Source organism: Ahaetulla prasina, chromosome 6, assembly GCF_028640845.1.
Source record: "Ahaetulla prasina isolate Xishuangbanna chromosome 6, ASM2864084v1, whole genome shotgun sequence".
Lineage (NCBI taxonomy): Eukaryota > Metazoa > Chordata > Lepidosauria > Squamata > Colubridae > Ahaetulla > Ahaetulla prasina.
Window position 1 is genome coordinate 42,333,807 of NC_080544.1, and position 15,062 is coordinate 42,348,868.

General features: G+C 36.9%; 1 protein-coding gene across 6 annotated transcripts in view; it reads right to left on the reverse strand.

Moving 5' to 3' along the window:
• Positions 1–648: 648 nt before the first annotated feature.
• The window catches only part of DOCK1 (dedicator of cytokinesis 1), a 513,270-nt gene continuing 498,856 nt past the window's right edge, over positions 649–15,062 (reverse strand). For 5 of the 6 annotated variants that reach the window (XM_058189019.1, XM_058189022.1, XM_058189021.1 and 2 more), the window contains one exon: positions 649–1,666. In XM_058189019.1, the coding sequence (XP_058045002.1) occupies positions 1,571–1,666 (96 nt within the window). In that variant the 3' untranslated portion in view covers positions 649–1,570. The remainder of the gene's footprint in view (positions 1,667–15,062) is intronic. The other variant, XM_058189020.1, reaches the window with a different exon arrangement.

The window sequence follows — 15,062 nt, forward strand, 5'->3', positions numbered from 1 at the left end:
TAGTAAAGAGGGGGTTATATAGTGAGAAATATAGGGAGCAAATTTCAGAATTTTGAGGAGTTTTAAGATTAAGTACCCCATGGGCCTGATCTGGCCCCTGGGCCTTGAGTTTGACACCTGTGATCTAGCATCATCTTCCTTTGGAAAATTAACTCTCTATTTCCATGTGGTAATATGGGAGATATATGCTTGTTGTGTCTCCATTGGCTACATTCCTCATATAAATATAGGAAACTCATCTAATATGCATAATTCTTTAATGACTCTTCATTTCTTTCCCCAACAATTTATTGGCAAGACCCTGTACCAAGAGTTTCTTTGTTAAGTATTTGGTGAATTTATACTACTGCCTGTAGATCTATTGAGAATATGCTTTCTAGACCCATTCTGAATAAAACTGAATGTCATTCCTGAATCAGAGTGTCCTGAGGAGATGGTCCTTTTTAATTGGAGGGCCTTTTCTTAAGCCAAGTGCATCTTAACAGCTAGCCCTCTCTTTTGATCCAGGCAAACCAAATCCATTCGTAGTTATGTAATAATGTCTAAGAGAGCGGGATATTAAGAAAATGCATATTAATAATTGTAAGCCAATAAACACAGATTCTAAAGTAACCAGCATTTTTATTTTCTTAGAAAAAGGAAATATTTTAAAAGGATTTCTTTATTTGGCAGAGAAATATTAAAAATGATTGTTAAGATTATAAAATTTGTGGATGATTTTAAAAAGTTACAGAGACATTTTTAAAAAGTTTCTTTTCTGATTCTTCATAATATTTCAGAGCTTAATTACTCTGTTAGATTTGTAACATATTTTAAAAGTTATCAATAATTAAAACCACAATACATTTGAAGATAAACTATATGCTTATTACTTAAAAGTAAGGAATGAGTGAATCTAAAGACACTGTAAGACCATAATATATACATAATGTCTGTACATAGTGACACAATTGTGAATCAAATACAAAAGGTAAGATTGATTTTGTTGGTTCCAAAAGCATCATTTTTATCCGTATATATTTTTAGACACCTACATTTGCAGATAAGATACTATTCCCTATAAATTAATGCTGATGCAGGAACCTAAACTATATTCTGCATTAATATATAAGCATAAACTAGCTGAAATTTATTGAACCAATCAATGCATGAGAAACCAACTGTAATGTAAGCCTAGAACATGATAAGTGGTTTTCCTAACACTTTAATGTAAAAGATTATACAGCTATAATACTAAACTACATTGCAGGCATTAGGACAATTAATTTCATAAGGCTTACATATGCAAATGCAAAGATAAAGACACAAATGCAGTGTCTTAATGATATTTTGATTGTTCTAGAACCCATTCAGAACCATAGTTCAAGCTCCTGGTTGCTTTGGAGTGCATTCAGTTGAGTAATTTTGTAACCATACTTAGAGCTATCAATAACTGTTGGAATGTGAGAATCATGGCAACCAAGGTTTCATATTGTTGATTTGGGTTGATGAATATAATATTGCAAACATTTTAAACATATTGAAGACACAGAAATTTTACAACTTAATCTCTCACGGTATCTCTTCTTTCTCATTGGACAATCCCAGAATCAACAGAGGCTTGTTTCCGAGTGGTCTTTGGAGGTGGCGGTGGCGGTGTTTTGCTTGGTAAAGGAGGTGGCAGCTGCTAGAAGAAAATTTGGATAAAAGATCTTACTAGAGAATTAACTGTATTGATTCAACTATAATTTTATATAATGCTTCTTTTGTTATAGCAGGATAAAAACCTATACCTATTTAATCCACTCTCACCTCAGTCTTATGAACAGGGCTTTACTAATGACTGTAACTCAATTGAATATTCAGTAAGGACATCTAATTATTCTACAGTGTGGTTGTTAACTAGTTTATCACTATCCATGGCAGAACCATGAAGTCATTTTGCAATGCTCCATCTAGCAGTTATAACAGAATAACTGAGTTGGAAGGGACCTTGGAGGTCTTCTAGTCCAACCCCCTGCACAAGCAGGAAATCCTATACCATTCCAGACAAGTGGCTGTCCAGTCTCTTCTTAAAAGCCCTCCCCCCCCAGCCCCCGTGATGGAAAATTCACAACTTCTGACAGCAAGATGTTCCACTGGTTAATTGTTCTCACTGTTAGGACATTTAATTAGTTCTAGGTTACTTCTCTCCTTGACTAGTTTTCATCTTATTGTTTCTTGTTTTGCCTTCTGGGGCTTTTGAAAATAGGTTGACACTCCCCCTCAAATATTTGAATATCCCTCAAATATTGGAATATCATCATTCAGTAAATTTTACTTTGTCAGGAGTACTTTCCATTTTCATTTTACAATGTCTTAAGACTTGCTTTTGCACTTGTTGTTTTCCTACGTTGTCCTCCCCCCATTTTTTATTACTCTTCAAGTAAATCCATTCCATTTCATACTGTTACTAAACAAGTTATTACAATTTTAGCAATTCTAGGACTCTTCGGCAATGAAAACAAACACATAGAATATCTGTCATTTTTCCCCACTATTATCATAGGAAAAGTACAAGCTACGAGCTGAAAATATTACTACAATGTCTATCAATTTGTCTCTGAGAAAAATGTGAATATTTTTAAAAGTATGGAACGGAACAGTATTTGTCCTCTTAAACTTTGATTCCTGGCTTTTCAGTTGTCAATTCAGCATACGTTTTTTCGAACAAAGAATTTGTTTTGACATCCACTCAGATACATTAGATCCATAGTTTAAAGGTAACACTTAGATAAGGATAACTTTTTGTTTAGTAGTAGGCAATTCTTTGTGGATAAAAGGGCAATAGGTAATCAGATCATTTCCCAGGAAAGTAATGGTCACGTCAAATTTCTTGCAGAGTGTTTCCAGAGAAATATTTCTGATGTAAACACCTTGCTTCATTGTACAATAGAGCCAAATGAAATTGTTTTCCATTTATAACCATCTTGTGTTTTTCTCTTTTTTTCTTACACACACACACACACACACACACACACACACAAAAATACCAAATATCATTTAAGAGTAGTGCTGTGAACTTCTATATACCACTTTTAATGCAAATCACTATGACTTGCATTCAGATGATCTGTGAATATTGGGTTTCCTAATAATGATATTTTTCAAGACTTCTCTGTTTTAGCAGCTAGTGTAGATATTTTTCAAGACTTCTCTGTTTTAGCAGCTAATGTAGCCCAAAGCTCCAGGATGAATGCAAAACAGCTTTTCTGTGCTTCATAATCCACTTTCAAACAAAATTGCTGGAAAAAAAGGCAGCGATTTCTTGCCGTTTTGAAATAGCAAAAGTATACAGTTATTAATGTTAGAGATTCCACAAATCTCTCTTCTACAAAAGGACATGTGCAACAGTTATTATATATTGTATATACTATAATATAACTTAATAATAATTTATAATATATCAACTATATTTATAGTTGATTTGTTTCATAAATAGGTATTCTCACTGTTTCTGTAGTTGGCTTGTTGAAGTGGAAGAATGGTCTGAAGAAACTCTTACATCCATGGTCAAAATTTGACCAAAACCCCCAGTTATGTAAAAGTCAGGTAATGAAGCCATTTACATGGTGACATATCTTTCAGCTTTTCATTTGAGGTCAGTTCTGTTTCAATATCAGGATGGAACAAATATTCTGTTTCATCTCTCAGTAAGAATTATATCCTAGAGAACGTAATTATTTTTCTGTAGAGAAACTAGCTTTAGTCATGAAGTAGACCATTTGTTCTCTGCATTATTACTTACTTCAAAATCCTTTGTTATTTAGCTACAGACTGTGCACCTTTAGAGTGGCTATGTAACATAATCAATACAATGTCAGCAAATAACGGATGACTGATTTACCATAATATTTTATATTGTGAAGGGCATATGCATAGTAATATGCATTTTTGACTTGATAGATGAATGAGGGGATTAAGAACCCCAAAAAATCAGAGAAGGATACAAATTTAAAGGAAAGGGTTTCTGAAGAATTGAATACAGCTGCTGCATCTTATAAATCTTCACAGGGCAAACAATTTAGGCTAAGGGATAAGGAGTTAAGACAGCAGCAAGCTGAAGGTCCTGGGTTTCATATTAAAGGGGAAGCATTTAAATTTCAAAGGCAACTGTAGAAGGAGAAAGTGAAAAGAAAGTAAAGAACCAGAATGATATAAATCTCAGTTTAATAGAAAATATCAATAAAGGAAAAGATAGAGGAACAAGATTCTAATAAATGCCTGTGAGAACAAAGCCTTTTCAATGAAAAGTAGTGCTGCTTCCCCTCAGAATTAAGGGAAGGTGTGGTTTCATAGAATATTTAAATAATAGAAAAATATTACATTAGTCATCGCCATCAGCCATTCAGTCATGTCTGACACTCAACCACTCAATCAGCACTATCCCTGCCCCTCTGACTTACACCACCTCCTTCAGATCTGACATGGTCATCCTGCTGTCATCCATTAAAATGTCCAGCCAACAGGTACTATAGTGGTCCCTTCTCCTTTTTTCGCTGATCACTCCAATGTAATTGACTTTTTGAGTGAGCCAGCTCGTACTAATAGTACTGGAAAGCATCACCAAGAAAGTTGGACTGGAACTTCCTTCTGGATCAAAACTAATAATGGCTTTTGATTTCATGCTTATCAAGACTGTATCATTTTGATTGTCCCCATAATCAAAAAAGCCAAGAATGCAGTCCTAGATTTAACTTCCACTCATAACTTGATAGATCCTAACTGAATAATCTGCTTTAGCGCTGTCTTGATCTCAAAAGAAGATTGCAATAATGACGCCAAAAAATTACAACCTTACGTATAATGAAAAGATGAGATCGGAAAAGTGATCTTAGCAGTCTAAAATATTAATCATCTATTGAGATCGAATTCATTTTAACCCTACAAAGGCTTTTTAGAAGAGCAGTAGGACAGGGAAGTATTTTTCTCTTTGCAATTTTTTCATGTGGGCTGGAAAGATGGTCATCTACTGCAGATGCTCAATCTCTGCATTTTTTTTTTTTTTTACAATAACAGCAAGTTGGATTCCCTGGTTTACACACACCTTTTAAGATCTGGTAAGATCACCCATATTAACTTCGGATCTCTAAATCCTAGTATGAACCTGAATTGGTACAATCTCAATATGTTAAATATTCTAATTTTACAAAATAATTATCAGACTTATGAAATAATAGTTTTAGTGATTAGAGCTATTATGATATTTTTTGTGGGGGTATGAGCAAACTATCAGCAACAACAGCACTGATAGTTTGGGTAATGAAATGTCTGCAAGATGCAAGAAAACAACCATGCTCAGTGAAGAAAAGGAATTAACAATATAAAATTTCTGCATAATCCCGAGTTGTGTTATTCCATATTAAGATACTTGAAAAGGATACTAAAATACCTATGTTTGCCCTAAACTGGATTAACTCTGTGGGCCTCTGTGGCTCAGACTGGTAAGACAGTCTGTTATTAACAGCAGCTTCCTGCAATTACTGCAGGTTCAAGCCCCACCAGGCCCAAGGTTGACTCAGCCTTCCATCCTTTATAAGGTAGGTAAAATGAGGACCCAGATTGTTGGGGGCAATAAGTTGACTTTGTATATAATATACAAATGGATGAAGACTATTGCTTGACATAGTGTAAGCCGCCCTGAGTCTTCAGAGAAGGGCGGGATATAAATTCAAAAAACAAACAAACAAAAAACTCAGATATGTCATTAGAAAGAAATCTTGTATTTTAATACTATTAAATTAATTGAGTACAAACATATTCAGTAATAGATAGGGCTGCAAGTAATGCTTTGCTGGCAGAGTAGGTAGAATATAACACATTTTGAGACTGAACTCTTAGATCAATAGTAGTTGCAACTTCTTCCTATCTTCTTTCCACTTTTATAAACATGCAGAATGTTCCTCTAGTTTCTGTCTACCTCTTTACAATGAAAGAAGGGGGCAAAACCTATTAGTCCCTGCAGAAAAGCTTGACTGCCAATCACAATATTCTTGAAACAGAGATCCAAATTTTCTGGAAAACTGAAAGGTACCTTCCAATTGAGCTTACCCCTAGTGACTTAATTAACACATCCGTGTAGTTGTCTTGGCAACAGTATGGAAGTTGGTTGCTGCCTTCTTTCAAGATATTTTGTCGACTTCCAAGTTTAATCTGAGATTCTGGTATTTCTTAATGACCTCCCTTCCAAATATTAAGTGAGCCTGACCCTGCTTAGTTCCAGGGTCTGTTTCAAAATTTGTTTCTATATAGGTGAAAGTGCACTATTGTTATTCAGCAAATGTCTCAGGCTGGCTGGGTATTTATAAGCAGCTTCTGGCTTGTAAACCTGTACTAGTGAAACTTAATTATAGGCAATATCATTGGTAGCAATTACGTTTTTATTTGTAAGTGAAAAACCTTTTACTGCTTTCTTTTCTGTGTCTATTTTATATTCCCAAAAAGTTTGGCCTTTTTGGATCAATTTAAATTTCATAATTTTAAATCACTTGTAAAGGATAATCAAAATAAAATAAAAAAATAAAAAGACTCTATTTAACTTCGAATCTATGGTAGATGAACAAGCAAATTGCTATCAATAGTTAGACTATGGACTAATCACATTTAGTAGAAACAGAAAACACAGACTTATTTATTTTCCAAGCCTAAATAAAGAGGGCCAGGAGCTCTATGTATATTTTATACTTTCGTTAAATAAGGACTGTATTAGATTTTAACAATGGTAGGTTTTAAGAGAGTGACTGAAGTAATGATATGGTCTACCAAAAATTAAGGGCACACCTAGACCAATTTCCTACAGTCAGGTGACCTTCAGGAAAAATAGAAATCTTATTTAAAAGATGCATCTGGAACATGGAAGCATTTTGTCTCCAATCACCTCTCTTTAATTTTTTTTTTACTATATTAAAAGAAACAGCTGTCCTTGTTTCTCTTGAATTTGCCTTTACAGAAATGGGTGAGATATAAGGGAATGGGAATTTTTCTCCATGAATTGAACAAAAACATCTGGGGTTTGCATTTAAAATTGTGGCCAAGAAATTAAAATCGCTACTTAAAAACAAATTGTAGTTCCTTGTCTTTCTCTTCCTCTGTCTCTGGCACAAAAGGATATGCAATTGTTTATCCTTATCTACATGCATCTTACTTTATAATTTCCTTATATAGAGCTAATTCTCTCTTTTTCATAAATTATACAATATTTTGAATACACACACATAGTTGATTGCACTGTATGATAATGTAAACAATAATTCCCATAGCATTATTGAATATTAAACATTTGAGAAATATTTGTAAGATAGTATAGAAGAACTGACTGCAAACAGTAAATTATAACCTTTCTGTTTCATTTTGCCTTTATTTATTTGAATTCTGTTAATTCATGCTCATAATTAAAGAAACTTCCCTTTGCTGGTGTTATTTATTTATAACTAGGACTTATACACATGTATATATTTATACACATATCACTAGAGAAAACATAAAAACAATCCCTATAATAAAAACATCACTACCACCCTCCAAATCAAATTAAAATAACAGAAAAAGATAAAATAAGAAACAATAGTGGCTCAGCTACCACCAAGCTTCAAAATCTACTTAAAGTTTACTAATGTTATTTATAAAAACCCACTGATCTAGTTTGACCTCTATGGTCAATTTGTATCCAAAGTCATGCCGAATTTCAGATTAATAAGATATTTGCCATATAAAAATTTGATATAGTCATAAATGGTTTCTAATTTTGATAAAAATGTATTTCATTGCTTTTGTCAAGAACAATATAACTTGTCAAAAAGACAATCCTTTATTGGTTTGCTAAAGTTCTAAATACAGGTTCAAAAGGCATAGATACTATGAGCAGACAAGATGCACGGATGAGTATTGTTTTCAATTTACTGCACATGATTACATGTTTATTATGAAAGTAATAGAACTGGGGTACAGTTATCATATAATGTTTTTGTCTTCATTAGTTCTGCTAATATATATTTCTTCTTTAAAAGGTATATAAAGTTTTGCATGCAATTTTAGATAAATTGAGATTAAATTTTTATTTCCATTCTGAGTAGACTTCCTATGTTTTAAATTAAACTCTCTTTCTTTTGAATTTGTTTTCTTGATTCTATTTAGTGTGTAGCTAATTTTGTATTCAGTGAAGGGTACAATCCAGGGGTGAAATGCTCCCGGTTCGGACCGGCTCACCCGATCCGGTAGCGATGGCGGCTGGTGGCTCGGAAAACTGGTAGCAAAAATCCCTGGCCCCACCTGCTGCCCCTGCTGAGCCACGCCATCATCAGAAGTTTTTTTTTTTTTACTTTTAAAAGCATTTTTTCTTCAGCCAAAAAAATGCCTTTAAAAGTTAAAAAAAAAGAAAGCCTTTGATGATCCCGCAGCTCAGCTGGGATAGTCAGAGCCTTTAAACTCTTTTTTTTAAACAACCTCTTGGGCCTGTTTCGCAAGGGATGGGAAACCAATACTGTAGTAATGTATTAATCAGTATTCAATTACCATATTTTTCAGAGTATAAGACACACCTTAGTTTTGGGGAAGGACAATAAGAATAAAGTTCATTGGCAGGTGGATCAGCCTCCCAGAATACCTCCAATCAGCTGTTCCCATAGGTAAATTTTAGCAACAGGTCCCTTGGTTGCGAGCTCTGTGCCTTGTTTTTTTTTGCTTTTTTTTCTGCCTCTGAAACTCCGTTTCAGAAAAAACTTTTTTCTGCCTCCAAAAGCCTCCGAAACAGAGCTTCAGAAAAAAAGCCTCTGAAGTTCTGTTTGTGGGCTTCTTTTCTGAAGCTCTGTTTGGGGGCTTCGTTTCTGAAGCTTTGTTTCTGATGCTTTTTTCAGTCTCTGAAACCTCCGTTTGAGAAGTTGGGCAAGGCTACATTCGGAGTATAAGTGTTATGTCCTCCTTGCCTCCGTCCGAACGATGGCTTAATTAGCCGGCTCTTATCAGCTCTGGCAGCAAAAGAATCAGCGTCTGCCAAGAGCCCTCGATAGCTGCCAAGACGCTGGTGAGTCACAACCTTCAGCTCTAGTCAATCCATGGATTTGCCTGATACAAAGAGACACACCAGCTCTTGATGCCTTTTATATCCTGTGGGGTGTGGCTCCATGACTCAGCACTTCCTAGGCCTGCCCCTCCCCTGTTTCTGTCATTCCCTTCTCTACTGCCTACGAAACCTGGGATTGAGCCAAGCTTGATTGCTGTCAGCTGGGTCTGCAGGCGTGGCCTGGGGTGGGGGAAGAGTCAGGAGAAGGAGGCCTCGTTATCTCTTTCACTTGGCCTGCTTCTAGCTCCTGGAGCTGATCCAGGGAGGCCAGTGCTTCCGAGGTAAATCCTGACTGCCCTTCTCTCTCACTGTCCAAATCATTTTCTGGCAGCAGGCCCGGCTCCAAGGCACTTTCTGGCATGGGGCCAGGTTCGGGGGTGGGAGCCACAACAGTAAGACGCATCCAGATTTCCCCTCTTTTTTGGGGAAAAAAAGGTGCGTCTTATACTCTGAAAAATACGGTAGGTGGTACAATATGTGTATATGTGTTGGATTTTTTCTCATTTTTAATACACTTTTTTCAATGTTTTGTTTGCTTTGTGTTTTTTCTTTTTTAAAAATTTGTTGGAATTTTGTGTTTTAACTTTTTTCAAATAAAATAAAAAGAGTTTTTTAAAAAGACACAGATAAGCTACCACAATAGTTTTAGGCTGGTTAACTACTGTATTTTTCAGAGTATAAGACGCATCTTTTTCCCCACTAAAAGGGGGTCAAAATTTGGGTGCGTCTTATACACTGAGTGTATCCCCGCCCACCCACTGGCCCCCACTCTTTGGTCTCAGCCTCCCAGCAATTTACCTCCTTGCAGCAAGCAGCAAGAAGAAACAGCCCATTTCAGCTTCAGCACAGCCTAATTAGCACAAGTTGATTGTCTGTTAGATTGGCTTCCTGACTCTCAGCTGTTTTACGGGGGCCTCTGCTGCTTGCTGCAAGGAGATAAATTGCTGGGAGCAGTTTTTTTTTCTTGTGCTAATCAAGCTATGCTGAAAATGAAAATGAAAGTAAAGCAGGCCGTTTGCTGTTTGCTGCAATAAGGCAAAATTGCTGGGAGGCAGGGGCAGATTTCTTTTTCTCGTTTTCCTCACCAAAAAAGATAGGTGCATCCTATTGTCCGGAGCGTCTTATACTCCGAAAAATACGGTATATGAGCCACTGTACTGTCAGTTAGTTATCAATGAGCCAGGTTCAACCTCTGTTGCCTTCACGGACAAGCACATGATGTCTCATCCTGATTTCACTGACAACGTATAGCTCTACTAAGGATGTTCAGTAATAGCTTTAATTCTGTCTATCTGTCCTTCCATTTCTCAAGTCTTCTTACTCTTGCCGACCATATTTTTTTTCTACTTCATCATCCATTCTCATCACATGTCCAAACTATGAGAATTGTGGCTTGCTTTTTATTGCCTCAAGGAAGCTGCCACTCTCTATTTGGTCCAGGATTGATTAGAACTCCTTACTGTCTCTAAACCCATAATTCAGTGGCATCTGTTTTCTTCCTCTCATTCTGTGTATCCATCTTTCAAAGCTTTACCTTTTTACATTGGAAAAAACAAGTATCCAAGTTTGTCATTGGTCTCTAAGATTAATCTCTTTACTTCTGTAGCATGTTGGCCATCTTTATTCTAGAGACCGATAAAATTCATCTAATTTCATTTTTTTGTAAATTTAGTAAGCATGCAGTTGGATTTTACTTTTGTCTACTTCACATGTAACATTAACCTGGATTTTTCACTTTGGATACTTTTAATCTTATTTACTTTAGACTGATACAATGACCTGTTACCAAATCTAAAATTATATTTTGACTTCCATTTTGATTCCAGCTATCATATCTTTCAATTTTAATAATATATTCACTATATAATTTAAATAAATTTGGGGCAATATATGTATGTGAGTATTTCTTATTAACACTTTTAAATAAAAAGATAAAAGCTAATACAAATGAATAGAAAGTATAAAAGAAAAAAGAAAGTAATAAAAAAGTGCATGAGAAGCAAAAAGATTAAAGATAGAAAACAAAGAAAAAAATGGCTTCAAATGTTCTTCACAGCAACTGTAAGTACAAATATATTTGACCTCTCTAAAGATATATTCTATTACTTTTTTCTACAACCTATCCTGTTTAATCATCACAACCATAAGTCATAAGTTCATTTTTCCCCATTTTTTACACATAAAGTCCTTAAGCAGATTCTAGTCAGCAATAAATGTAGATAATGCTTTTTCTCTAATCAAATAAGTTGGGGCAATATCCATCTTTATCTGATTGCCTTCCTTATTATGAACCTGTTTCCTCGCACTCAATTTTTGCAACAGCTTTTTTTTATTGAAAGGATTCTGCAGAAAAATAATTAGGTGTTCTGGCACATTTATTAGTGATTGTATGATCCACATTTTGACATGATCTTGGCTAAAATATGTCAAGGATCTTATTATACTCAATAAAGCAATGGCAAATCTCCATCTTGTACTCTCTTTTTCCATTACCCATCTTTTGTTAGCTATCTTACATACATTTGCCTTTTCTGAAACCTGCCTCTGCCTCCTCCTCCTCCACATTTTCATCATCATCATCATCATCATCATCATCCATCATCATCATTGCAGTCAACCAAATGTTCAACGGTTGGATTACTGCAATGCTCTCTACATGGGGCTGCCCTTGAGGTGCACCCAGAGGCTGCAGTTAGTCCAGAATGCGGCTGCGCGAGTAGTAATGGGAGCCGCTCGTGGCTCCCACGTAACACCACTGCTCCGTAGTCTGCACTGGCTTCCTGTGGTCTTTCGGGTGCGCTTCAAGATTTTGGTTACCACCTTTAAAGCGCTCCATGGCTTAGGACCCGGGTACTTACGAGACCGCCTGCTGTTACCCTATGCCTCCCACCGACCCGTACGCTCTCATAGAGAGGGTCTTCTCAGGGTGCCGTCCGCCAAACTGTGTCGGCTGGCGGCCCCCAGGAGTAGGGCCTTCTCTGTGGGAGCATCGACGCTCTGGAATGAACTCCCCCCTGGCCTATGTCATTCAAAAAGTTTTTATTAGTCAAAAAAGGTTTATACAAATACATATCAGGTATGGTAAATTTTCATTTTTCTTATCTAAAATAAGAATTTTACTCAAATTTTTTAACACATACAACAGCCATAAGGCAAGCAGGTGACACGAAGTAGCTAAGTTTGCAAATTTTAAATACGTAATAAAGAAGAGTCAAGAATAAACAGAATATCGTACAAAAGAGAATAAGGAAAACCAACACAAATATCTTTATCACTTCCTAGTTTTGGATCTCAGAACTCTGGGTTCAGCCTGACCCAACTCCAGGGCAACAGCGGCAGCCTTCAGCCCCATGATCTATAACCTCCCTCCTTCAATTCCTGGGTCATCTGATTCCAGGAAGGCTTTGTGTTCCTCCACATAGGCCGTAGCCTCCGCAATTGTACTGATTTTTTTCGTAATGCCCTCCCGGAAAATCATCAATCCCTCTGGCATCAGCCATCTGAAGCCCACTCCCTTCTGGTACAATTTGCTTGACAAAAAATAATATTTCTTTCTTTTTCACGCACCTGTCTGGGAATCTGCCTCAGAATGGCTATCTCCTGCCCCTGTAAATCAGTGCCCCACTCCTATGTTTTCTAAGAATTTCATCTCTCGCCTCTTCTCACAAATTTGACATGAACCTCTCTGGGAACTGCATGCGTGCGTGCATATTGTGATTAACTCTATAAACTCGATCCACATCCCAATTCATGAAATCAACACCTCTCCCAAGAAATTCTGCCAACAATTTAGTCACAACATAACTCAAGTCATCATCCATCATCCATCATCCATCATCCATCATCATCATCATCATCATCATCATCATCATCATCATCATCATCATCATCATCATCATCATCATCATCATCATCATCATCATCATCCATCATCATCATCATCCATCATCATCATCATCATCATCATCATCCATCATCATCATCATCATCATCATCATCATCATCATCATCCATCATCATCATCATCCATCATCATCATCATCATCATCATCATCATCATCATCATCCATCATCATCATCATCATCATCCATCATCATCATCATCATCATCATCATCCATCATCATCATCATCATCATCCATCATCATCATCATCCATCATCATCATCCATCATCATCATCATCATCCATCATCATCATCCATCATCATCATCATCATCCATCATCATCATCATCATCAATCATCATCATTCTCAATTATCATCCATCATCCATCATCCATCATCCATCATCATCATCATCATCATCATCATCATCATCCATCATCATCATCCATCATCATCATCATCCATCATCATCATCAATCATCATCATTCTCAATTATCATCCATCATCCATCATCCATCATCCATCATCATCATCATCATCATCATCATCATCATCATCATCATCATCATCATCATCATCATCAATCATCATCATTCTCAATTATCATCCATCATCCATCATCCATCATCCATCATCATCATCATCATCATCATCATCATCAACATCATCATCATCATCATCATCATCATCATCCATCATCATCATCCATCATCATCATCATCATCATCATCATCCATCATCATCATCCATCATCATCATCCATCATCATCATCATCATCATCATCATCATCATCATCCATCATCATCATCATCATCCATCATCATCATCATCATCATCATCATCATCATCATCATCATCATCCATCATCATCATCCATCATCATCATCATCATCCATCATCATCATCATCCATCATCATCATCCATCATCATCATCCATCATCATCATCATCCATCATCATCATCCATCATCATCATCATCATCCATCATCATCATCATCATCCATCATCATCATCCATCATCATCATCCATCATCATCATCCATCATCATCATCATCATCATCCATCATCATCATCATCATCCATCATCATCATCATCATCATCCATCATCATCATCATCATCATCATCATCATCCATCATCATCATCATCATCCATCATCATCATCATCCATCATCATCATCCATCATCATCATCATCATCATCATCATCCATCATCATCATCATCATCATCCATCATCATCATCCATCATCATCATCCATCATCATCATCATCATCCATCATCATCATCAATCATCATCATTCTCAATTATCATCCATCATCCATCATCCATCATCCATCATCATCATCATCATCATCATCATCATCATCATCATCATCATCATCATCATCCATCATCATCATCCATCATCATCATCCATCATCATCATCATCCATCATCATCATCATCATCATCCATCATCATCATCATCATCCATCATCATCATCCATCATCATCATCCATCATCATCATCATCATCATCATCATCATCCATCATCATCATCATCCATCATCATCATCATCCATCATCATCATCCATCATCATCATCCATCATCATCATCCATCATCATCATCATCCATCATCATCATCATCATCATCATCATCATTGCAGTCAACCAAATGTTCAACGGTTGGATTACTGCAATGCTCTCTACATGGGGCTGCCCTTGAGGTGCACCCGGAGGCTGCAGTTAGTCCAGAAAGCGGCTGCACGAGGAGTAATGGGGGCCGCTCGGGGCTCCCACGTAACACCACTGCTCCGTAGTCTGCACTGGCTTCCTGTGGTCTTTCGGGTGCGCTTCAAGATTTTGGTTACCACCTTTAAAGCGCTCCATGGCTTAGGACCCGGGTACTTACGAGACCGCCTGCTGTTACCCTATGCCTCCCACCGACCCGTACGCTCTCATAGAGAGGGTCTCCTCAGGGTGCCGTCCGCCAAACTGTGTCGGCTGGCGGCCCCCAGGAGTAGGGCCTTCTCTGTGGGAGCATCGACGCTCTGGAATGAACTCCCCCCTGGCCTATGTCAAGTGCCTGATCTTCGGACCTTCCGTCGTG